This window comes from Phyllopteryx taeniolatus, chromosome 6 (genome assembly GCF_024500385.1).
Source record: "Phyllopteryx taeniolatus isolate TA_2022b chromosome 6, UOR_Ptae_1.2, whole genome shotgun sequence".
Classification (NCBI taxonomy): Eukaryota; Metazoa; Chordata; class Actinopteri; order Syngnathiformes; family Syngnathidae; genus Phyllopteryx; species Phyllopteryx taeniolatus.
The window spans coordinates 19,871,615-19,897,703 of NC_084507.1; the positions used below are offsets into that span (position 1 = coordinate 19,871,615).

General features: G+C 37.5%; 1 protein-coding gene and 1 long non-coding RNA gene across 7 annotated transcripts in view; one reads left to right on the plus strand and one right to left on the minus strand.

Annotated features, from left to right (window-relative positions):
- LOC133480195 (mannosyl-oligosaccharide 1,2-alpha-mannosidase IC) overlaps positions 1 to 18,678 on the plus strand; it is a 153,186-nt gene extending 134,508 nt beyond the window's left edge. For 5 of the 6 annotated variants that reach the window (XM_061777952.1, XM_061777958.1, XM_061777959.1 and 2 more), the window contains exons 6-12: positions 2,659 to 2,786; positions 4,499 to 4,592; positions 6,556 to 6,671; positions 10,331 to 10,550; positions 13,911 to 14,083; positions 16,722 to 16,837; positions 17,606 to 18,678. In XM_061777952.1, the coding sequence (XP_061633936.1) occupies positions 2,659 to 2,786; positions 4,499 to 4,592; positions 6,556 to 6,671; positions 10,331 to 10,550; positions 13,911 to 14,083; positions 16,722 to 16,837; positions 17,606 to 17,756 (998 nt within the window). In that variant the 3' untranslated portion in view covers positions 17,757 to 18,678. The remainder of the gene's footprint in view (positions 1 to 2,658; positions 2,787 to 4,498; positions 4,593 to 6,555; positions 6,672 to 10,330; positions 10,551 to 13,910; positions 14,084 to 16,721; positions 16,838 to 17,605) is intronic. The other variant, XM_061777953.1, reaches the window with a different exon arrangement.
- A 605-nt stretch (positions 18,679 to 19,283) lies between these two features.
- Positions 19,284 to 26,089, minus strand: part of LOC133480197 (uncharacterized) — a 34,461-nt gene continuing 27,655 nt past the window's right edge. The window contains exon 4 of the long non-coding RNA XR_009789216.1: positions 19,284 to 24,623. This is a non-coding gene — a long non-coding RNA (uncharacterized LOC133480197). The remainder of the gene's footprint in view (positions 24,624 to 26,089) is intronic.

Consider the following 26,089-nt stretch of genomic DNA (forward strand, 5'->3'; position numbering starts at 1 on the left):
GTCATCTTCCCAATACTCTGTAGGTGTGAATGTGAGTGTGAATGGTTATTTGTCTTTGTATGCCCTGTGATTGGTTGGCGACCAGTTCAGGGTGCACCACGCCTCTCGCCAATAGACATCTAGGATAGGCTCCAACTCAACCGTGACTCTAATGAGGACAAACTCTATAGGAAAAGGATAAATTAAACATTTTGGGTGTTTTCAAAATCATTATCAACATAGCCAGAAAACGATACCAAATATGATTATGCAAGATTTTCTAATAATAGACTTTTGAAACGTGTTTGGCGTGCTTGGCAGTTAATGTAGCAGAGTGCTCCAGACTGAGTGTTTATGTGATTTCGATTAGGCACTAATCCATGTGCGTAAACAAAAATGGCCTGAATATTATTTGCATACATTTACAGTACACGGACTTGGATGGACTGTTCATCTGTTCCAAAACATTAACGTGTCCTGGCTAAGTGGCTAATAAACAGACAGCAAACACGGCTTCACTGACTTTAAACATGGGCTTTAGCTATTGCTTATGTCCGACGCGTCGGGTGCGAAGCAACCAAGCGAGGTGGACATATAATGGCTCATTTCGTTATCTTCTACTGAACATCAAGAGCAATAGAAGGAGGCAGGACGTTATGTGATGTCTGTGGTCATGTAAGGTGAACGAGTGACCACATACAGTGGCTATAAAAAAAAAGTCTGCAGACCCCTGTTCAAATGCCAGTTTTTGGGGGGATGTACAAAAGTGAGACCAAGATAAATCATTTCAAAATTTTTTTTTTTTTTTCATTTATGTTACCTATAACCTGTACATCTCAATTCAGACAAAGAACAAACAAGTGACAATGTGTTTGCACAAGTGTGCATGCCCTCTTTTAACTGTGGATGTGGCTGTGGTCACAATTAACTAATCACATTCAAAAATTAAATGTGAGTCAGAACACACGAACCGCTATTTAAAGTGCCTCGAATTAAAATAAAGTTCAACTGTTCTAATGAGCTTTACCTGACTTTTTATTATTATTATTATTATTATTTTGCTTTTGCTTTCTAGCGGAAGCCTGAAGGTTTTGTTCTCACACTGACTGTTATTTTAAACTGTCATTCACACCACCACGCCAATTGTAATGGAAACGTATGTTATTGTTTTTGGTTCATCCTTTACCTTATTTTTTTACACTTTGTTCCAAGTACCTGTCAACAAATGTATGTACAGTGCTTAAAGATTATGAGTCATCTACACACTCACTCACAAGAAGCTATAGTCAAAAACTCATGTCCAGCTCACACACAGACTAAGCAGCCATGTTTCTGATGTCACTCACTAGGCCACGCCCCTTAAAGGCACATGGCTTCGTCGCACAGTTGTTGAGTCATTCCAATGTACAGTAATGTTGGTTTATAAATCCAGTTTAGTTCTTTACATTAACTTTTGTTATGTTTTATTACAGTGCTCTTTTTCTTTATCAAAAACGCATAAAAAATGGTCTTGTTTTTTAGGGGGCTGTCACGGATTAATTGAATTTTAATTCATTTCAATGGGAAATATGTATTTGAGTAAATTTGTGGTGATGTGGTGGATCATGTTGATGTAATAAGTGTGATAGCAATTGCCATGTTAGTCAGAATAAATTGGGGACCGCATTCCATGATCTGCTCAGTGCAGTTTCTCCTCCGTGATTGGTCACGATGTCACTCCTTACCCTCCCAGCGAATGGAACAGTGGCATGTGACACTGTTTATTTCTGTTTATTTATTGAACAGAAATAAATCATATTATTTTACTAAAAGGCATATTGTGGACGTGCATATCAGTAAGACTAAGAGCGGATTTTTTTTTTTGTGACTGTAGTATATTTAATTAAATTGACTTTATTGTTTTGACTCCATTATTTTTTAATTTATGTATTATTCATCCATCCATTCATCTTCCGTTCCGCTTATCTTCACTTGGGTTGCGGGCGTGCTGGAGCCTATCCCAGCTGACTCTGGACGAGAGGCGGAGTTTGCATATTCTCGCAGTGCCTGCGTGGGTTTTCTCCGGGTATTCTGGTTTGTTTCCTCCCACATTCCAAAAACATTCATGGTAGATTGATTGAAGACTCTAAATTGCCCGTAGGTGTGAATGGTTGTTTGTTTATATGTGCCCTGTGATTGGCTGGCGACCAGTTCAGGGTGTACCCCGCCTCTCGTCCAGAGTCAGCTGGGATAGGCTCCAGGACGCCCGCGACCCGAGTGAAGATAAGCGGTACGGAAGATGAATGGATGGATGAATAATACATAAATTAAAAAAGAATGGAGCCAAAACAATAAAGTCAATAATAAATAATATTAAAAAAAAATAATTAGATACAAATATAAGAGAGTAAATATTTATCAAAATAAATACATATTAAAACAAATCTTTTTTTAAAGCGAAATACTTGCAGGGGCTATTCACAATACATGTAAATAGTAAAATAGTTTTTTTTTTTTTCCATGTTTATGATAAATTTCCTGTACTAAAATAAAATAATAATAAAATAAACGCTAATAGTAGTCATAAATACACTATCTGCATGCACTTTGTTTTCGAATGTTTTCTGGGTTCACAACGACATCTTGTGTGCGTTGTTTGTGTGTGTGGCTGCTTAGTCTGTGTGTGTTTTGCGTTCTGTTGCAGTGGCAGCAGTTGGAGTTGGGGCTGGGCGTCGGCCGGGAGCAGCATCCTGGCCGAGTTCGGGACCCTGCACCTCGAATTCGTCCACCTCAGCGAGCTCTCCGGCGACCCAGTCTACACCGAGAAGGTACAAAAATATTCAACTGAAACATTATATTATTTAAACAAGCTTTAGAACACTGGTTCTCAAACCTTTGACGCCAAGTACCACCTAAAAAAAATACTTAGCTTTCGAATTAGCAACATCTTAACTTGGTCTGGGGGGACTCGAATAACTTGGCTAAATCGACTTCAAAAGTAGGTCGACGCAGAATTTCTGCCTCGAAGCTCCGCCGGGGCCAAAAGAAAAAAAGAAAGTTCCGCCCGGGAGCATGTTTACGTCGCCGGAACAAATGTTTCCTACGGACATTTATTGCAGACGGACTCAATGTTGATCCACTGATAAATTTTGCCAAAAACTACAGAGGAACGTCTGTAAGTGATTTTTAAGACACTATTATACGTGTAATGTACATATAACACGATGTCTGAGTAAGCTGAATGGTAGTTAGCGTTTTTTTTTCCTAAAATGGTCATCGCTAGCGCGCTAATGCTACTCGCGAATGCTAAGCGTTTAGCAAAGGCTGATTTTATTATTATCTTCAATTCTGTACAGAGTTCATACCATACACTCAACCACCAACACATGCAAATATAAGTGCAGCCCTCAGAAATAAATAATAAACTGCATGTTATTAGTTGAAAGAATAAAATAAAAATGTTTGTCCTTGACACATTCACGTCCACACACGCATTCCATCCTTTTTAGTGAGATAACGCGGTACTCGACCAAGTATCTATAGGGTAATCAATTCTAAAAAGATTCAATCGTGACAGCCCTAATTTTAACCAACATTGAAATAATTTAGCATAGTAGGCCTAAGGATTCATCAAAAATGAGGCAGAGATTTTATTCCAAAAAAGTATATTAGATATCGTACCATTTGGACATAATCCACAAATTTCCAAAACAACTACTTTTCAGTATACCAAAAAGGGAGTTACCAAACACCGCAGCATTGATGTTGGTATTTTATCTAATATTGCGATCATAAACTGTTCTGCACTAACATCAACAGAATGCTGTCCCAAAATCAAGTTCAATTGCTAATTTAATTTGCTAAAAAAAATAATAATCACACAACAGATTTTTAACAAAAAAGGGCTACTCAAGTGTATCTAACCCAATTATTTTCACTCAATATGGACAATCAAAGAGTTCTTACTCGTTGTGAGTTTAATATTGGGGAGCCATAATGCCACGAGGCTCCCACGGAGTCAAGAAAAGGTCAAGAAAACATTCTCATGAACAGACAGTTGACTTGTCCAATAGCGTTAACAGTTTTGCTGTCAAGCTATTTTCAACACTTAGCTCAGTTAATAATTTGTAAACATAACAGACCACTTGGGGACTGACCAATAGTATCGTTTTGTGAGAAAAAATGAAACTGACCAAAGTTGGACAAAGGACGTTTCCGTTCGACAGCGATGACATTATTGTAAGCCACTTAAATAATGATTCTATTACAATGAATTGCACATAAATGACATAAAAATTGCACTTAGATAAATGTTTGTAAACACAAGAGTTCTCAATGGTTAGATGCAAATGTATCATACTTAAAAGTTAAATACAACTGAATTGTACTTAACAAATGTATTGTATTGGGTTAAAACAAAACCACTAGAACATTATGCACAATTTGAACATTTAATTCAGATTCTTCACATACCACACTCTGTAAATCACCGCTTTAGAAGCTTTAGTTATTGATGCTTTGTTTTATGTGTACCGTGCAGGTGATAAACATCAGGAAGCTGCTGAATAAGATTGAGAAGCCTCAAGGCCTGTACCCCAACTTCCTCAGCCCAGTCAGCGGAAACTGGGTCCAACGTATGTACATTTGTGTCACTGTGGTTTAATTGTTAGCATATTTTCCTGAACAACCAGGACAGCGAGACATGTCCTGGTTTCTCACTATTGCTTTCCTTCTGTAACAATAAGTTCTATTTCCTGCTTTATGGTTATCGTCACACTTCTCTTTGTAATCACTGCTACACTTCTGTGTTGACATCACAAATAAAATCTCTTAATGCTTTCATTCCCTACTGCAGCTGTCCCTAATATTGTGGGCATGCTGTAAAACCTCTCGAGCTTCTCTGTGAGTCCACATTGAAATTCATACTGAATGTGATATGTCAGCGGGGGCGTACATGCGACTCCCTCGCAATGTTCTCACAATGCTGCTCGCTGGGTTTGTCCTTGAGACACACGCACGCACACACACACACTCCGTCCTTTTTAGTGAGATAACGCAGACAACTAGCAACAATTAGTCTCTGTATTGAAGCGGAATAGCTGCTTTCCAGCCCCCCTCCTCACCACCCTGATCGTTTTCACGCCTTTTCTGGTAAATCGGAAAGGATCCAATTTTCCGAAGTAATTGAATTTATTATCATTTCAATAAGGCAAAAGCCGCAGGAGCTCTGCAGCCGCCGCTTTGATGCCGGGCATTAATAAGCAGAGCAATTGACGGATGGCTGACGGAGAGTGTTGATGGTTCAGTGAGGAGTACGCAGTGTCACCTACACAAACGCCAGTGCAATCAAGTCCACGTGCAATGCACGCATCCAGACAGTTAACTCAACAAAAAGGATTTTTGTGATGTCGCCACAGAAGTTTACTACTGATGGCAAAGTGGTAAAATGTAATGATTTCCATAAAACAAGAAATGAAACTTCCTGCGGTCTACTCACATCTCTTTAGCAAAAGAGATGCAAAGGAGATTGATTGTGTGATTTATTTGAAAATTCAGCACCCTAAGCCAGTTTCATTTAGCAACATGAAATTTGATGGCCATGTCTATCATGAGTAAACACACAAAATATTCTCAAGAAGGCATGCCCAGAATAACAGAAAGTCTGCCATTTCTGTTTGAAGTGGCCATTTTTGGGTCATTTTGGCCATTTCTATAGGTCCTTTAAGGACAAACTTGCCATAGTAATTTTTGGGAAAATTCAGCCCCCGATGCCAGTTTCACTAAGCAACATAATATTTGGGAGACAAGTCTATGATGGGCGGCACGGTGACCGACTGGTTAGCACATCCGCCTCACAGTTCTGAGGAGCCGGTTTCAAATCCCGGCCTCGCCTGTGTGGAGTTTGCTTGTTCTCCCCGTCCGTGCCTGTGTGGGTTTTCTCCGTGTACTCCGGTTTCCTCCCACGTCCCAAAAACATGCATGGGAAGTTGATTGAAGATTCTAAATTTCCCTTAGGTGTGAATGTGAGTGTGAATGGTTGTTTGTTTAATATGTGCCCTGCGATTGGCTGGCGTCCAGTTCGGGTGTACTCCGCCTCTCGCCCGAAAATAGCTGGGATAGGCTCCAACACGCCCACGACCCTAGTGAGGGTAAATGGAAGAATGAATGAAGCCTATGATGAGTAGACCCACAAAAAAGTATTTAAAAAAAAAAAAAAGACATCCCAAAAAAGACACAGGAAGTCTGCCATTTAAGGGTCATTTTGGCCATTTCCATAGGTTTGGATTGTCAAAAGACAAACTGATTCTTTTTTTTGTTTGTTTGTTTTGTTTTTCAGTCCCCGAAACCAGTTTCACTTAGCAACATGAAATTTGGTGTCATGTCTGTCATGAGTAGACCCACAAAAATGTCTCAAGAAGACATGCCCAAAATGAGATGGGAAGTTTGGCATTTTGGTTTGAAGTGGCCATTTTAGGGTCATTTTAGCCATATCTAAGAATTCTGGTATTTTTTTGTTTTACATAAATAGAAAATATGCAGGTATACTATATGAAGTGACTATATGACCTCATACAACTTACTGTTTGTTCTTCCAAGATCACGTGTCCATCGGTGGACTGGGTGACAGTTTCTACGAGTACCTCATCAAGTCATACCTGATGTCTGACAAGATGGACGAGGACGCCAAGAACATGTACTACAACGCTCTGGAGGTACGAACCCCACTCTACTCAAATATGCTACACAATTAAAAAGCTGTTTTTTTCATGTCTCATTACTCCAGGCAGTGTGACCAAGTTAGTTAATAAACCACAAGCGTGACTGAGGGTCCACCTCAGATTAAAGGAATCCCCCCCCCCTTCTATCCCACCTCTTCCAGTAAGCTTAATAAACCGTGTGTTAATAAGATAAAGCTCATTTACTCTGAATAGCTCATGTTTGCACCCAGGTTATACACGTTTGTATTTAATCTCGCATGTCATTTGGTTCAATAGCACACCCCAGATTATTATTATGTTTTTAATTCAGCCCTCGAAGAAAGTTTGACTTAGCAACATGAAATTTGGTGGACATGGCTGTCATGAGTGGACACACAAAAAAGTCTCAAGAAACCATGCCTGAAAAGACATAAGAGGTCGACAATTTTAGGGTAACTGGCTTTTCTATGGATCCTTCAAAGACAAACCAATCCTATTCATTGTTTTTGTGTGAAGATTCAGCTCCCTAAGCCAGTTTCACCTAGCAACTTGAAATTTGGTAGCCATATCTATCATGAATAGACCCACAAAAGTTTCCAGAAGCCATGCCCCCAAGCTGCAGGAAGTCATTAATTTTGGAGTCATTTTGGCTGTTTCAAGTGGCCCTTCGAAGACAAACTTGTCCTGGTGATTTATTTTTTTAATTGAGCCCCCAAAGACAGTTTCACTTAGCAACTTAAAATTTGGTAAGCACGTCTATCATTAGCAGCCCCACAAAAGTGTCTGAAGAAGTCATGCGTGGAAAAAAAAAACAGGACGTCTGCCATTCTGGTTTGAATTTGCCATTTAAGGGTCATTTTGCCCATTTCAAGGGATCCAACACAGAAGAACTTGTCCTAGAGATTTTGTGTCCGCTAAAAAATGTGATTTATACTAGAGAAATGGGTGATGCTAAATTGTAAACAGTTCGAGTTTTTGTCATTGTGTGTGGGCGGAACATGGAGGTCAAGTTTGCCATTTTGGTTTGAAGATGCCACTTTATGATTTTAGCCATTTCCCGGGTCCTTCAAAGGCAAACTCGCCCTAGAGATTTTGTCCAATTGCTACCAAATGTGAACATTACCTCGACAGATGGGCAAAACTGAGATTACAATTGTTGTCACTGAGTGTGGGGCGGAGCATGGCAGCAAAGTTTTCCATTTTGGTTTGAGGCTGCATTTTTTGGCTATTTTTTTCCATTTCCAGGGGTCCTTCAAAGGCGAACTCGCCCTAGAGCTTTTTTCCAATTGCTACTAAATGTGTACTAATGATACTAGACAGATGGAGGATGCTAAATTGCGAACCATTAATTTTTGTTATTGCGTGTGTGTGGCGCATGGCAGCAAAGTTTGGTGACTCACCATGAAAGACTCAATCATCTAATAACTGAGCTCCACAAACAGCCTTTGTTTAATGCAAGTCCCTTCGTGGGTGCCCACTACTGGCAGAAAGGTAGGCATGCAATCCAACTCAGATTGGATACTTGCATTGATACCCCCGTCTGGCACACTTCTTTAATTTTGCATGCCGTACAAGCATGGTGGTGCGAGAGCCGTTTTAAATTTTAATGTATTTCTCTCTCTCTCTCCTCCAATTTAGCATGTAATAAGGCCATTGAATGCGACATTTAAAATCCTTGTGCATGTTTAACTTTGGACACATCGCTTGACATTTAAGACTTTTGAAAGGTTTTGTCGGCTTGTTAATAGGTGCTGCTTGAAACTTTGAAGATGTGACTTGGGTTCAGACTTTTAATGTAGTAAAGTCTGAACAGTGGAACCTCTGAAGTCCAAAGCACTTGAAGTCAGACCATTTGGGAAAATTATCAAAAAATATGACTTTTATTTTGAAAGAATTAGATTTTTATATCTAAACGGGATTTTCTTTTATCTTGGGGAAATAAATTCTTGTTAAATTTCGACTACAGTCTTGTACCGCAGCTTTGTTCTATCAACTAATAGAATAGAACTTTATTCTTGTATCACGACTACCAAAAATACAAGTAATGTAAAAATGATCTTAATAATACAACTTTAGTTCCAGAAAATATACCTTATTGTTGTAGCATTACCAAAAAATCCTGAAGCTGCTGATTTTAATATTATAATAAAAAATGCAGGCAAAAGTACTATTTTTCTATCTTGATTTTTTTTCCTTTTTCAATTTTAAATTTAAGCAACTCAAAACAACATGAAATTTTTAAATCATTACATTTTGAGTTTAGTCTTGTAAAAAAAAAATAGACTTCTTACAACATTATAAAATTTTTTATATGGCCCTAATACTTCTTATAAGATCATATTTTTCAATTAGTCTGACATTTTCACTTATATGCAAAAACAAAGAATTTACACTACCATTTGCATATGAAATCTTCTTCCCACTAAATCCCTCTAAACCTCCAAATACATACTCTTTATTTTTTGTTCAAAATCAATGCATGGCTGCCACGTAGGTAGGTGTAGAGACATTTTACGGCAAAGCACCGCGCTCATTCCAGATATTCTCTTCGGATTGGTCTTTGGGGAAGGTGCAGACAAAAGGATGGTACCAATAAAAATAAAATTGCAAAATCTTGTACATAGCGGGTGATAAACGGATTCCCTCGGGCTGCAATTATGATAATAAAAAAACATAACATGAACGGCTATTGACAATGACGGTCAAGTTAGAAGCATAGGTGCTAATTACAATTGCGCTGGTTTACCCTTGAGATGCATAGGTTGAGTGTGTGCGTGTGAGCGTGCGTGTGTGCGTACGTGCATGTGTGTTGTCAGATGAAGTAAAAGCTCTGCGTGTGTGTGTGTGTGAGTGAGTGTGTGTGAGTGTGTGTGTGTGTGTGATTATAGCAAGATAGAAGGGCCAAATTGCAGTGCAACTCATTTGGCATGACATTTAAATAAAAGTATGACGCTAATTAAAAGCGAGTGGAAGAAGCACACACTTTCCCCAATTATTCTATTCCCTGATTAGTTTTTCATAATATTATTATGAATACGTTGCTTCATTCAGTCTTGTTGTATTGAGGTAGGTGAGAAACATTGTATTTCACTCGGGAACACAATTTTTGTTGAGTTAGGTCTGACAGTTGTTTTTAACTAATTTTTGGGTGCGGAATCCAAAACTGATCTCAGTTTTTATCTATCACGTCATGTTTTTTAATGATAGGATCCCCGTTTTCTTAAAAAATATGAAAAACTTATGTATCTATGTACAACCCCAATTCCAATGAAGTTGGGACGTTGTGTTAAACATAAATAAAAACAGAATACAATGATTTGCAAATCATGTTCAACCTATATTTATATAGTTATGGAAAAAATAAGTAAATAACAAATAAAATAAGTCAAAATACTTACGTTTGCCTTTTATCTCTTAATAAGATTACTTTTTCCCCCCCAAAAAATGTACTTGATAAATATGACTTTTTAAATTTATATTCTACTGTTAATAGCTCATCTTTTTAATCCTTAAAAAAAAATCTGACTTTATTCTTCTATTCTTCATCCCCGAGAACACGTTGTTCTAGTAAAACTTCAACTTTAATCTTGTATTACAACTTTTTTTTGTGGGAAAATATAATTTGTTGTTGTGTTATGCAAGTAGATGACAAGTGCATGCTTTGTGTCCGGCAGGCCATCGAAAGCAACCTGGTACAGAAGTCACCCGGTGGCCTGACCTACATGGCCGAGTGGCGAGGGGGCATCCTGGACCACAAGATGGGCCACCTGGCCTGCTTCTCCGGGGGGATGATCGGCATCGGCGCAGACGACGGCGCACCCGACAAGCGGCAGCACTACTTGGACCTGGCCGCCGAGGTCACTCACACCTGCCACGAGAGCTACGACCGCTCGGGTAAGAACGCAAATCTGCGGCACGTCGTTATTTATGTTAATTTATTCAATTAGTTTGTTGATCTCATCAAATGCCTACACACTTTAAGCCATACGCAATAGAAGTTGTGTTCCAGGAGCTTTAAGTGATAGCTCCTCAAACACGAGCGTCCTTGGCATATATTGAGTGGAGTGGAATAATTCAAGTGTGCTCAAGTGACGCTTGAGTGTCTCAAATGAAAGGCTCCGCTCCAGACGTCCTTTAAGAAAGGAAAAAGACAATGTTGTGACACTTTCATAGATGCCATTTAATAAGCAAACATTGTATTTATCGCCATTGTTTGCAACGGCCTGATTGGGCCACTGTTTGACAGATAAACACAAGGTTTGCATGTTTGTTTTTAAATGTCCTTGAATCTTTCACACTTTCCCAGTCTTTGGCCAATAGACAGTCTTCGTTGTGCCTTAAAGTTGGGAGGGTTTGTGCAGGTTAGGGTTAAGGTTAGAGCAGTGGTGTCAAACGAACAGCCCGGTGGCCAGGGCCGGCCCATCAGGTGGTCCAATCCGGCCCATGGAAATAGAGAACACATTAACTGTAGTGGCGGGCGATATGGGCAAAAAAAAAATCTCGATGTTTTTATTTTACGACAATGATAATTTGACGATATCCTAAAAAGAAAACAAACAATTTGATAGACACAGTGTTTCAGAACAACAGGTCTTGTTTATTTCGTAAAGTGCTTCATACATCTACTGCAAAACATTGCACAAGAATATTGTATGGCAATACGTAATAATTAATAACTTCAATTTATGTCCAGGCTGTATATAGGAGAATAGGTCAAATTAGGTTTGCACGATCGTATTTTAGTTAAGCTTTTGTAACAAAACAAAACCAAAACAATTAAAATGACATCTAAATGTAAACCTAATAAAATATTTTAAACCAAATGGATTGTTGCTTTTCACTACAGCACACACTGGCAGACAAATTTGGCTAGAACACTGGAGAAAGAAATGTAGCTGATAGCGTTCTCTATGTCTTGCCAATGTTTGCTTTGTCATATGGTATGTGTTTCCTAAATGACTCGGCGAGGGTTTTCTGAGTGTGTTGTGTAGATTTACTTATCTTTTCTTTAGTGGCAGTCTTGCTTCTGGGCTCAACATAGACAACATTTTACGTATTCCCCATACTCAGGGTTGGGAGGATTACTTTAGAAATTTATTCCGATACGCTTACTAGTTACCTATGACGATGACGATATGTGAGGTCATGACCGTGGAATCTTTTTTTATTCCCGATGCCAAATTTAGCAGCTAGTATTGGTAATAGTGTTTAAATAAGTAAAGCAGTAAAGCATTGGTGACGGGATAGTGAGATATTTACTTACAGTGCGGCCATAGGGCTATGCTAGCTAGCTCATCCATTAGCCTCACCAGCAGGCGTGATGACTTTGACACCGCAGCACGTACAGTACATCGAGTGGCCTGTGTAATTTTCCTGTTGCCCAACAAAAAACTATACATGCATTCCATTGAGGTCCATAGCGACCATTCACCCACTTTTTATGCTGCTAAACTCCTGAGAAGGTTCGTCAGAGTCAGCCCACTCGTTTGAGAGTGAGAGTTTGTTTTGCTTGACACTGAGTCACATGACTGAATCATGTCCGCTGATTCGGCGAATGAGGACTTTCCTGCGCTTCCTCCTTTCTCTCTTCCTCCTTTGCCATCCATGCAACCCTTCGGTTGTTTTCTTTTTGAGACAGTATGAATACTCATCCATCCATCCATTTTCCATAACACTTATGTAAAATTGCACATTGTTAATGCAACGTTCACGATTATTATTGAAGGTGATATATATCGCCCAATCCTAATTAACAGCAGTTATTTTAATAAAAGGAACTTTTGTTGCTAATTTTGTCCACTGGAGGTCACATTGATGATCACGTCTATGCCAAATTAAACACCAAAAGCTCAGACATGATTCAGTTACTGGTTTGTTCCATAACATGTCAGAAAATAGGCCAAAATGTTGGTCTTTGTTTTCTAAAGTAAAAGCAGATCCTCACAAAGGTCATAGTTTTATGAAACAAAGATAATCAGTAGGGGTGTCCCAATCCAATCTTTGAGATCGGAAATTGGTCCGATTTCAGCAAAAAAAAAACAAGGACTAGATCTAAAATCTCATATTTTACCACACTTATACGAGCAGTCCATTCCATGCGCCGCTCCAGCATTTCTATCCAGCAGCGCCCGGACGGCATGCAGAGCCCATGTGATCACAACAACAGGTTGCTAATGTGCTAACATAGTAACACGGAGTAAGCGTGAATGTTGCTTGCTTGAAGTCGTTTATTGACACTCCAGTTTAAGTTTACTGTAATACTAACCAGACCTAACAAAATAATTACACCCATTGAATGTCCAAATACATCACAGACTTTGTTTCTTTATTTATTTTTGTTCACAAATCGTGTTAGGGTTAGGGCTAATGTGTTTCGCCTGGCCCTTCATGTTTTCTTTAAAGAATGGGTAATCAAACGTATGAGCACAACTGTGTGTTTTCTCATTTACTAAATAAAAATAGGGTTGTGAATTTCAAAATAAGAGCAAGTAAATAAAAAGAAAGAATCAGAATCATCTTTATTTGCCAAGTATGTCCAAAAACACACAAGGAATTTGTCTCCACTAGTTGGAGCCGCTCTAGTATGACAACGTCAATTTACAGAACACTTTGGAGATAGAAAGAGATTGACAAAAAAAAAAACAGTCACTGAGCAGTAAAGGGTTGCTAGTTATCTGGTAATTTATTTATTTATTTTTTGACAATTGTGCAAAAGATGCAGAGTCCTCTAGTACTTAGAGCAGTTCGAATGACTAATATTGCAATAGTCCGGTGCAATGACCATTGTGCAAAGGGCACCGAGACTTCAAGGAGTGTATGCGGTTTAAAGTGACGAGTAGTGCGATACTTACGTGTTCAAATAAAGTGCTTAACTTAAAAATTATTCTTTGAAAAAAACCTCACAAAATACAGATAATAATTCATGTTTTGATCATATGGGTAGAAGTAAAATCATGCATTGTAAAAATGCATTATACATAGGTAGAAGGGTCTTACAGAATTTCGAGGTCAACTTTGGGGGTGCGTATTATACTGGGTGCGCATTATACACGATTAATTACATTAAGTGTTGGTATTAGGCTTCAAGTTAGCATTAAGGTTAGGGTAGTTTTTGTGTTAGGTTAAATGTTATTTCCAGGTATTATGACTCAGTAATTGATCGAGTGTGAAACAAGACCGCTCACTGCTCCTCTGTGATTGCTTAAAATTGAAATGTCTGATTAATTCGCACCAACATCGCATTTTGTCTTCCAGCCACCAAACTGGGACCCGAAGCGTTCCGTTTCGACAGCGGCGCCGAGGCCACGGCGACCCGGCTGAGCGACAGATACTACATTCTCAGACCCGAGGTCATCGAGAGCTACATGTACATGTGGAGGCTCACCCATGACCCCAAGTACAGGGAGTGGGGATGGGAAGCTGTGGAGGTAACGACACACAACACACAACAAAGCCACAGCAATGAGAAAAAATTGTTACATTCACAATCTGGATTTCTGTCTTCTCCCTTTTTTTCAAGAAAAATGCAACTAGAATAAAGTAGTAATTTTAGAAGAGTGATTGTTATGAGAAAAATGTTTTATCACAAGAATATTTTTTGGGGAAAACTAGATTGATGTTTGAATAATACAAGAGCAATTATAAACCTACAAGAATAAAGGCGTGATGGTACGAGGAAAGAACTTCTGCTGTTTTGAGAAATTGCGTAAACTTGCAAGAATAAAGTCATATCATAATGAGGGAACAATAATATGAAGAAAAAGGTGGTCATTTAACTACAATGAAAAAAATACTTTTAAGAGAAACAGAATCTGAAAACAATAAAGTCATAATATACTGATGAATAATCTGTATTTTTTTTCAAGACAAAAGTGTTAATGCAACCACAAAGTTATGTTTTAAGAAGAAAGTCATAATATAATATAACATTATTGGAATATGAATTTGGGGGGGTTCATGCTTGTAAACGTATGACAATAAAGTCATGAACATTGTCTTAAATAGGCATCATATAATTTATAAAATAAAAATGTTATGAGAAACAATTATAAATGAGAATTTGTTTTTTTTACAGTCTTTTAAAACTTAAATAAATAAAGATGCAAATTCCAAAAATATATTTTAGAGAAAAGTCAAAACTAAAAAATGCAATGTTTAACCAGAAAAAGTTGAATGCTGTAACCATAAAATTTTAATATTATGAGAAATTAAAAGTCTGAATCCAACTAGAATGAAATTGTAATGTTGCAGAAATAATAATTATTATTTTTTCTCACTGAAATCAGTTTGTGCTTGTGCTTTAAAAATGTGAAACAACACTTGTGTACTGCTTCAAATGTTATTCCCTGGATTTTATATCTTCTAACAAAGTAAAAAGTAGTCAAAGATTGTGTTAGGTTCAAGTGGGCTATGAAAGCAACATATAATGAACTACTCACTTTTCATGCTAAACCCCATTAGCATCCCCAATTACCCTCTGGAAGTAGCGCTACACGCTATCATGCAGATTAAATCCCGGGGTGACACTAGTGCAAGGCACGCTATTATTAATGTACATTAGCTGTCATCAAGAGCAGAGGGTTAGCGTGATGGATTTAGCTTTAATTTAGTCAAAAGGGCTGATCGGGCCTTTAATTAGCCAGCACAAAGGTTGAACACGAAGCATTAACGCATCAGGGTCTTGCCTAATTAGCATGCGTGAGGCATCCCTTTGTAGCTAACGCTGCGCTAATCCGCTCGGCTAGCTCGGACACTCTCCATTAGGCTCCTTTGGTTTCGCTAGGGATTTCCTTTGTGCATGTACTTGTCATTTCAGGTGTTCATGCGTACTTTGAATACGATTACATGCGGAGATGAAGTCACTTTCGTACCATCTTTTTCATTGCAAATTCTCAAAACGATCAAACACTGACACCATGCTATGCCAACAGTAAGGGTAGATTATGCCAGTTTTCAAACTGCTAGCAGTATTTGAATGTAGCCTCATTCAATGCCCCCATCTCACTAAACTTGGACAACAAAATAAACCAGGAAGATACCGATTTGTTTAGTTCCGGGTAGGCCGCGAGCGTAGCGTTGCACAAATTTTTGGGGGGGAATGGACAATCAAATAAACATATAAGCGAGGTGATCAACTTACCTGATGACTCCGTGAGAAGGGTGACCTGACATACGCGGTGGTTTTGCAAGCCGTCTGCGTATAGGACACACACGACTGTTCTTTACCCTTGATTTGAAGTAGAGCGCTGTCCATGAGTGATGTTACGAGACCAGCCGAGTCTTCGAAGCGTGTGTCGTGTAATGGAAGGGGCGTTTCATCCAAATGCGTATCGAGGCTTGCTTCATTTATGGGAGAAGGCGGAAGTGATGATGTCCGGAGCCGCGCTGCCTGGCTGGACCACATGACCGATTCGGGAAGTGTTTCATATTTTGTCATGAGGTTTGATACCAATATAAACCTTTCATGCAGGCTCCATTTAAAATGTTTTTTTTTTTTTTTTAACACATTTGCTGTCAGCTCAGTTTGGATAAATATTTTAGAAATTTGTATAGGGTACTAGTGTTTGGATAGTGTTTATAGAGTTTATTGAGTTTGGAGACAGCTTGGACAGTGGAGAGAGCGGGTGAGTGTAAGGGAGGGATTAAAGCTCACATGGTGCCAGATGTCACTCTGTGGTCGCGTGGGTACGAACCTCGCACAGGATAAATAACTATCATTTCTGTAAATCTTCGTAATGATCATCAATTTTTGACGCCATGCTCCCCTAACAGCAGGCAAAAAGGCTTCACCATTTAGCATTGCCCATCTGTACAGAATACCTGTTTCCAATTTGGGCGCATTTGGGTGTATTCCCTTGTAGGAGTTCATCGAAGTACAAGCCCTGGAATGTTCCCAGAATGGCTACATAAACCCAAAATGGCTGACTTCCTGTTCAATCCATCGGTGAAACTGGTGTCACAGGCTAATTTTTTCTATCTTTCCAGAGGGCACTCTGAGTGAGTTTTGAGGAGTCGACTTGGGGACCCCTAAAATGTAACACATTTTCATTGCTGTCTCGTTTTCAGGCACTGGAAAGGCACTGCCGAGTGGAGTCGGGCTTCTCGGGGATTCGCGACGTTTACACGTTGAGCGACAGCCACGACAACATGCAGCAGAGCTTCTTCCTCTCTGAGACCCTCAAGTAAGTCGTTTTTTTCTTGTAGGAAGTCATATTCTGAGTAATATCTAGTTTTTTTTAGGAGGGAATCAGAATTTAACTAAAGGTGTACTATTAGGAGAAAAAAAAGGTGGGGGAAGGGGTTTCAAGAAAAGTTATCTTTGAGTCTTAGGAGATAGTTTATGGTCTAGACTGGAAGAAATATGTGGAATAAATTGTATTATTTCAAGAGAAAAGGTTGTAATGTAGAGTACACCATTATATATAGGCCATAATAAAAAAAATAAAAAACTACAATCAATAATGTTACAAGAAAAAAGTTGTAATATAACATCAAAAACAATTTTAAAGGAAAAAAAAAGTCTGAATCTAATTTGAATAATTGTGTAATGTTGTAAGAAAATATAAAGAGAGAATTTTTTTTATAATGTAATGTAATGTCAATATTCTCAAATTTCTGTTGTCCTCCATGACAGCAAACTGATTATCTTTGTGTTTAATCGAAAGATCTATGCGAACATCTGCTTTTACTTTGAAAAACGATCAATATTTTCGCCTATTTTGTGATGGATGTTACAATCTAAACCAGGAACTGAATCATCAGTTTTTGTTTATGCATTTTCTGCACTGTCAAATTGAAATAATTTCCTGTTTTTTAATAACGATGTAAATTACAAATTGTTTTCTTATCCAATTCATGGATTAATCAAAGAAATAATCGATTAATCAATTATTAAAGTAATTGTGAATTGCATTCCTAATATCTATTCATCATTAACCATTTGGTTTCAGATATCTGTATCTTCTGTTCTCCGACGATGACCTCCTGCCCCCAGAGGACTGGGTCTTCAACACGGAGGCCCACCCTCTGCCCGTGGTCCGCAAGAACTGCCTGCAGGACCCGTCATCCACCGCGCAAGACAATACCAAGCTCTCCGGATGAACGCCAACCCTGTCGAGACCCTCAGCCAGCGTTTGCATCCATCTGACGATGCAGCGCCAAGGAATGCGTTCAAGTTCCTTTTCAATAAAGGGCGTCGTGGTTTCTTCACGCTGTGATTGTATATTCTATCTTCTATCTTTTTCATTTTTCATTTTTTGGGGCGGACAATCAAAGACAAAACTTTTGCGGACACTTTTTCTTTCCTCTGTGAGGAAAAATGAACTCAACATTGTCAGGAAAACCACTTTGAGATTGTCGTTTTTTTTTTAAAGAAATGATTTCGCTTCACTGACCAAAGGTTTTCTTTCTCCCCACCACCTGCCTGCAGTCACGTCTTTGCTATAATAAGCAACGAATTGTAATAATATGTACTGATAGCTCCAGAATATTCCATTGATGTCATGTTTCTTGCTGAAACTTTCTTAAGAATCACATCAGGAAAGTGTCTTATGCATCCTGGGACCATTGTAAAAAAAAAAAAAAAAAAAAAAAAAAAAAAAAAATTACAAAAAAGGACACTTAGTTTTTGTTTTTTGGCTTTTTTTTTTTTTTTTACTCACAGCCTTTCAGATAATGGATACCAAGCTCAAATGTGTTTTCCCGTTCCTGTTCAGTTTCTTTCCGCCAACACTGATTTTTGTTGGTTTTATCAGTACTGTACAGAAAACAATAATAATTTCTTCCTTTTTTTTGGTGATATCTCTATTCTTCTTTTCAGTCGATTTGCTTCCCTCAGGTGTTTCTGTAAGAAAAAAAGGAGGAAAACTAACGTTTAAAAAAAAAAGTATTAAGATTTTAAGTCTACTTTTTGAGGATATTTGAATTCTTATTATTATGACTTATTAATTGTTTGTTTTAACTTTGGTTGTTGAGTATTTTCAAATACTGGTTTAAAAAAATAAATAAGAGCTGTGCAACTTTGTACTTTTAAAAGAAGAAACGTGTTGTTTTTGTTTGTTGACTGACTTTTTAGTCACACGACTAAAAGAATCAACCAATCATAGCAGTGCCGACCAGAAAGTGAGTAATGCAGTTTGTATAGTCTAATTATGGGAGATTAAATTATAGCCAATGCGTCCAAGACTGTTACCAAAGATCTATTTTCTAAACCAAAAATTAAATTCTCAAAAAATTTATACGTATATCTTTGTATGTGTGTGCGTGTGTTTTTAAGGCGCTTGGAAGCGCAGCTATAGTGTTTGTGTGAAAGCACACAGTATTATACCATGGTTAAGATGAATACTCGATTCTGATTGGCTCAGAAAATTACATAATCAGCTGATAATGTATACATTTCGATCATCTCAAGAAATTCCTGTCAAGACATCATTACATTGTTCCATTGCACTGGACGCTGCTGAGGATTTGAAGGAAAAATAAAAAGACAGAATCAGCACAGAGTTAACGCTGTAAGATTGAAACAAACTCGCGGAAGAAAAGGATGAAATGAACGCCAAGAAAACAACAAAATAGGTGCTAAAATGTTGAGACACCTGACACAAAAAATTACAAATACGAACTGAACACTTCACGACTGACGCTTTTAATGACACCTTGAGACGATTTTATGATGCCGTCCAGTCAATGAGGATTGACGGAGAGGAAAGCGTTGTCAGCCTGAGAGCTTGCATCATCCGCCACTTATAAAAATATCGAATGTAACAGGATAAGGGTTTCAAAGTAAGTTTCAAAACAAGGGGTTAAGGTATCAAGACAAAGTTAGAATTTCAGATTAGGGCTTCAAGAGAGTTTTAGGGTTTCAAGACTGGGTTAGTGTTTCAAATTAGTTTCAAGAGAGTTTTAGGGTTTGAAATTAGGGCTTCAAAACAGGGTTAGGGTTTCAAAGGAGGGTTTAAATATAGTTTTAGGGTTTCAAAACAGGGTTAGGGTTTCAAATTAGGTTTTCAAAACATGATTAGGGTTTCAAATTAGGCTTTCATGAGAGTTTCAGTATTTCAAATTAGTGTTTCAAAACAGGGTTAGGGTTTGTAAGTAGGGTTTCAAAACTCGATAAGGGTTGCAAATTCGAGTTTCAAACAGGATTAGGGTTTCAAATTAAGCTTTCAAAACGGTTAGCGTTTCAAATTAGGGTTTAAAACATGATTAGGGTTTCAAATTAGGGTTTCAAAACAAGGTTCAGGTTTCAAATTAGGGTTTCAAAACAGGGTTATGGTTTCAAATTAAGGTTTCAAAACAGGGTTTCAAATTAGGTTTCAAAACAGGATTAGGGTTTGAAAATAGGGTTTAAAAACATGATTAGGGTTTCAAATTAGGTTTTCAAAACAGGGTTAGGTTTTCAATGTAGGGTTTCAAAACGGGGTTAGGGTTTTTAATTAGGGTTTCAAAACTCGATTAGGGTTTCAAATTAGGGTTTCAAACAGGATTAGGGTTTCAATTTACTTTTTCAAAACAGGGTTAGGTTTTCAAACTAGGATTTCAAAACAGGGTTAGGGTTTCAAAGTAGGGTGTCAAAACAGGGTTAGGGTTTCAAATTAGGGTTTTACAACAAGGTTAGGGTTTCAAATAGGGTTTCAAAAGTCAATTAGGGTTTACAAAAAGAGTTAGGGTTTCAAAATAGGGTTTAGGTTTCAAATCAAGGTTTCAACACAGAGTTAGGGTTTCAAATTAGATTTCAAAACAGGGTTAGGGTTTCAAAGTATGGTTTCAAAACTCAATTAGGGTTTCAAATTAGGGTTTAAAAACAAGGTTATGGTTTCAAATTAGGGTTTCAAAGTGCAATTGGGGTTTCAAATTAGGGTTTCAAACCGGATTAGGGTTTTAATGTAGGGTTTCAAAACGGGGTTAGGGTTTCAAATTCGGATTTCAAAAGTCAATTAGGGTTTTGAAATGGGGTTAGGGTTTCAAAGTAGGGTTTTGAAATGGGGTTAGGGTTTCAAAGTAGGGTTTCAAAAATCAATTAGGGTTTCAAATTAGGGTTTCAAAACTAGGTTCATGTTTCAAATTAGGGTTTAAATACTGGGTTAGGGTATCAAATTAGGGTTTCAAAACAGAGTTAGGGTTTCAAATTAGGTTTCAAAACAAGGTTGGTGTTTCAAATTATTGTTTCAAAATCGGGTTTAGGTTTCAAATCAGGGTTTCAACACAGAGTTAGGATTTCAAATTAGGTTTCAAAACAGGGTTAGGGTTTCAAAGTAGGGTTTAAAAACTCAATTAGGGTTTCAAATTAGGGTTTAAAAACAAGGTTATGGTTTCAAATTAGGGTTTCAAAGTGCAATTGGGGTTTTAAATTAGGTTTTCAAAACAGGGTTAGGTTTTCAATGTAGGGTTTCAAAACGGGGTTAGGGTTTTTAATTAGGGTTTCAAAACTCGATTAGGGTTTCAAATTAGGGTTTCAAACAGGATTAGGGTTTCAATTTACTTTTTCAAAACAGGGTTAGGTTTTCAAACTAGGATTTCAAAACAGGGTTAGGGTTTCAAAGTAGGGTGTCAAAACAGGGTTAGGGTTTCAAATTAGGGTTTTACAACAAGGTTAGGGTTTCAAATAGGGTTTCAAAAGTCAATTAGGGTTTAAAAAAAGAGTTAGGGTTTCAAAATAGGGTTTAGGTTTCAAATCAAGGTAACAACACAGAGTTAGGGTTTCAAATTAGGTTTCAAAACAGGGTTAGGGTTTCAAAGTATGGTTTCAAAACTCAATTAGGGTTTCAAATTAGGGTTTAAAAACAAGGTTATGGTTTCAAATAAGGGTTTCAAAGTGCAATTGGGGTTTCAAATTAGGGTTTCAAACCGGATTAGGGTTTCAATGTAGGGTTTCAAAACGGGGTTAGGGTTTCAAATTCGGATTTCAAAAGTCAATTAGGGTTTTGAAATGGGGTTAGGGTTTCAAAGTAGGGTTTTGAAATGGGGTTAGGGTTTCAAAGTAGGGTTTCAAAAATCAATTAGGGTTTCAAATTAGGGTTTCAAAACTAGGTTCATGTTTCAAATTAGGGTTTAAAAACTGGGTTAGGGTATCTAATTAGGGTTTCAAAATAGAGTTAGGGTTTCAAATTAGGTTTCAAAACAAGGTTGGTGTTTCAAATTATGGTTTCAAAATCGGGTTTAGGTTTCAAATCAGGGTTTCAACACAGAGTTAGGATTTCAAATTAGGTTTCAAAACAGGGTTAGGGTTTCAAAGTAGGGTTTAAAAACTCAATTAGGGTTTCAAATTAGGGTTTAAAAACAAGGTTATGGTTTCAAATTAGGGTTTTAAAGTGCAATTGGGGTTTTAAATTAGGGTTTCAAACCGGATTAGGGTTTCAATGTAGGGTTTCAAAACGGGGTTAGGGTTTCAAATTCGGATTTCAAAAGTCAATTAGGGTTTTGAAATGGGGTTAGGGTTTCAAAGTAGGGTTTCAAAAATCAATTAGGGTTTCAAATTAGGGTTTCAAAACTAGGTTCATGTTTCAAATTAGGGTTTAAAAACTGGGTTAGGGTATCAAATTAGGGTTTCAAAACAGAGTTAGGGTTTCAAATTAGGTTTCAAAACAAGGTTGGTGTTTCAAATTATGGTTTCAAAATCGGGTTTAGGTTTCAAATCAGGGTTTCAACACAGAGTTAGGATTTCAAATTAGGTTTCAAAACAGGGTTAGGGTTTCAAAGTAGGGTTTAAAAACTCAATTAGGGTTCAAATCAGGGTTTCAAAACAAGGTTCAGGTTTTAAATTAGGGTTTCAAAACAGAGTTCGGGTTTCAATTTAGAGTTTCAAAACAGGTTCAGGGTTTCAAATTAGGTTTCAAAACAAGGTTGGTGTTTCAGATTTTGGTTTCAACGTTGGTTTTAGGTTTCAAATTAGGATTTCAAAACAGGGTTAGGGTTTCAAAGTAGGGTGTCAAAACAGGGTTAGGGTTTCAAATTAGGGTTTTACAACAAGGTTAGGGTTTCAAATAGGGTTTCAAAAGTCAATTAGGGTTTAAAAAAAGAGTTAGGGTTTCAAAATAGGGTTTAGGTTTCAAATCAAGGTTTCAACACAGAGTTAGGGTTTCAAATTAGTGTTTAAAAACAAGGTTATGGTTTCAAAGTGCAATTGGGGTTTCAAATTAGGGTTTCAAACCGGATTAGGGTTTCAATGTAGGGTTTCAAAACGGGGTTAGGGTTTCAAATTCGGATTTCAAAAGTCAATTAGGGTTTTGAAATGGGGTTAGGGTTTCAAAGTAGGGTTTTGAAATGGGGTTAGGGTTTCAAAGTATGGTTTCAAAAATCAATTAGGGTTTCAAATTAGGGTTTCAAAAGTAGGTTCATGTTTCAAATTAGGGTTTAAAAACTGGGTTAGGGTATCAAATTAGGGTTTCAAAACAGAGTTAGGGTTTCAAATTAGGTTTCAAAACAAGGTTGGTGTTTCAAATTATGGTTTCAAAATAGGGTTTAGGTTTCAAATCAGGGTTTCAACACAGAGTTAGGATTTCAAATTAGGTTTCAAAACAGGGTTAGGGTTTCAAAATAGGGTTTAAAAACTCAATTAGGGTCCAAATCAGGGTTTCAAAACGGGGTTAGGGTTTTTAATTAGGGTTTCAAATTAGGATTTCTAAACTCGATTAGGGCATCAAATTAGGGTTTCCAAACAGGGTAAGGGTTTCAAAACATGGGTAGGGTTTCAAATGAGGGTTTAAAAACAGAGTTAGTGTTTAAAATTAGGGTTTAAAAACATGATTAGTGTTGCAAATTAGGGTGTCAAAACACAATTGTGGTTTCAAATAAAGTTCTAATAACATTATTAGGGTTTGAAATTAGGGTTTTAAAACAAGGTAAGGGTTTCAAATTCGGGTTTCAAAAGTCAATTAGGGTTTCAAAAAAGAATTAGGGTTTCAAAGTAGTGTTTCGAAATGGGGTTAGGGTTTCAAAGTAGGGTTTCAAAACTCAATTAGGGTTTCAAATTAGGGTTTCAAAACAAGGTTCAGGTTTCAAATTAGGGTTTCAAAACAGAGTTAGGGTTTCAAATTAGGTGTCAAAACAAGGTTGGTGTTTCAAATTATGGTTTCAAAACTGGGTTTAGGTTTCAAATCAGGGTTTCAACACAGAGTTAGGGTATCAAATTAGGTTTCAAAACAGGGTTATGGTTTCAAAGTAGGGTTTAAAAAATCAATTAGAGTTCAAATCAGGGTTTCAAAACAAGGTTCAGGTTTCAAATTAGGGTTTCAAAACAGAGTTAGGGTTTCAAATTAGAGTTTCAAAACAGGTTCAGGGTTTCAAAACAAGGCTGGTGTTTCAAATTATGGTTTCAAAATGGGTTTTAGGTTTAAAATTAGGGTTTCAAATTAGTATTTCAAAAGAGGGTTCGGGTTTCAAAGTAGGTTTTAAAAATGGGGTTAGGGCTTCAAAGTGGGGTTTCAAAACTCGATTAGGGTTTCAAATTAGAGTTTCAAAACAGGGGTTAAAGTTTCAAAGTAGGGTTTCTAAACGGGGTTAGGGTTTTTAATTAGGGTTTCGAAACTCAATTAGGGTTTCAAATTAGGTTTTCAATTTACTTTTTCAAAACAGGGTTAGGTATTCAAACTAGGATTTCAAAACAGGGTTAGGGTTTCAAAGTCTGGTTTCAAAACGGAGTTAGGGTTTCTAAGAAGGGTTTCAAAACGCGATTAGGGTTTGAAGCAGGATTTTATTTTCAAATTAGAGTTTCAAAACAGGATTAGGGTTTCAAATTAGGTTTTAAAACCACGACTTGGTTTTCAAATTAGGGTTTCAAACAGGATTCGGGTTTCAAATTAGGATTTCAAGAGAGGGTTAGGGTTTCAAAGTAGGATGTAAAAACTGGGTTTGGGCTTCAATGTATGGTTTCAAATTTCTCTATGTTCTCCCCGTGCCCTGCGATTGACGACCAGTTCAGGGTGTACCGCGCCTCTCGCCCGAAGATTGCTGGCAGAGGCTCCAGCACCCCTAGTGAGGGGAAGCAGAAGGGAAGATGAATGAATGAATGAATGAATGAATGAATATCAACTAACAAAAAAATGCCACATTTTTGAAAAGACCGGGAATTTTTCCTTGATATATGATGACTTCAACCTTGTAAATCTTAGACTCTTAATTTTTCCAGTCATGACTGCTCCACAATGTTGTGTCCTTTTATGTTGTGCGGAGCTTCACCACATCCCTGACGAAGTACTGTGCTCACGTGTTGTACACATTTATTGCTGCATTTTTTTTAAATAAATGATTTGTATACATTTGAAGGGTATATTGTATATTTTTAGCACATCAGCAGAAAGTGAGTCTTTGCTAGTGCGTTGATAAACAAGCCTGTGATGTGTAAGTTTATTTCTGCTCACTGTTGATAATTGCGCATTTCGCAGTTACTTAAGACTGTAACGCGTATCCCATACGTCGTCGCTGTTGAGTTTGACTACATGACAAGACCAATAAGCGCAAACGGGAGGCATCAATAGCGGCAAATGAAGACGCGAGACGGCGGTGAAGTGACAGCTCCACTTCTACGCAACACGATGTGTCTTTAGGGCAATCAAAGAACCGCTTTTCAGAAAGCTCTCAGATGTATTCTGGGAAAAAGATGTTGTACAGCGGTGGCGTTGACAAACAAACGACACAATAAAAACGTCGCTTCTGTGCTCCCGTAAACACATTTGGCATCGTATGACATGGGGGAAAAAAGTTTTCAAGCAACTCACAACTCATCTTGTTTGACAAGTGCCAAACTTATTTTGTCGGCTTGAATTTCATGCATTCACTTTAGAAATTGCCATTGTACAAAATGAAATAGTCGATTAAAAAAAAAAAAAAAAAGTAATTTCTTCAAATAAAATAAAAAATGAAATGAAGTGATTAATTTAAAAAATCTAAATAATTCTTAACATTTGCATTAAAAAGAACTATTTGAGAGATTTAAAAATAATCTTAATATTACAATACAAAATGTCTTTTTTGAGGGGAAAATCTGACAATCAAAAGAAAGAAGCCATTTGATTTGTCTAATACTTATTAGATTTGTGTGCAGCATACTAGCTAAATGCTTCTTCACCATGTTTGCTTTGGACTCTCTGCTACACTATTTGACCTGAGTCTGTCGCTGTCAGAGGCCTACTTGGTTTATATTTCATTAGCATTTCTTTTCAGTTGTTTTGAGAAAAGCCAAAGTTTTACATTAATAAAGGTGTAATATTACAAGAAAGAAATATTTCAAGAAACAAAAAGAGAAGAGTACTCTTGAATTCAACTTAGACACTTACTTGTGTCAGTAGGTGCTGCTGTTTTGGTTAGCAACAGAGTCCAAATGGGCCAAGCAGGTAACTCTAAAATATCCGTGTGTGAGTGATCACATCCATGAACTGAGAAAATGAAACTTAAGCGAACATTAGCGCCACTGAGAACTTAAGTGAGCTAACTACATT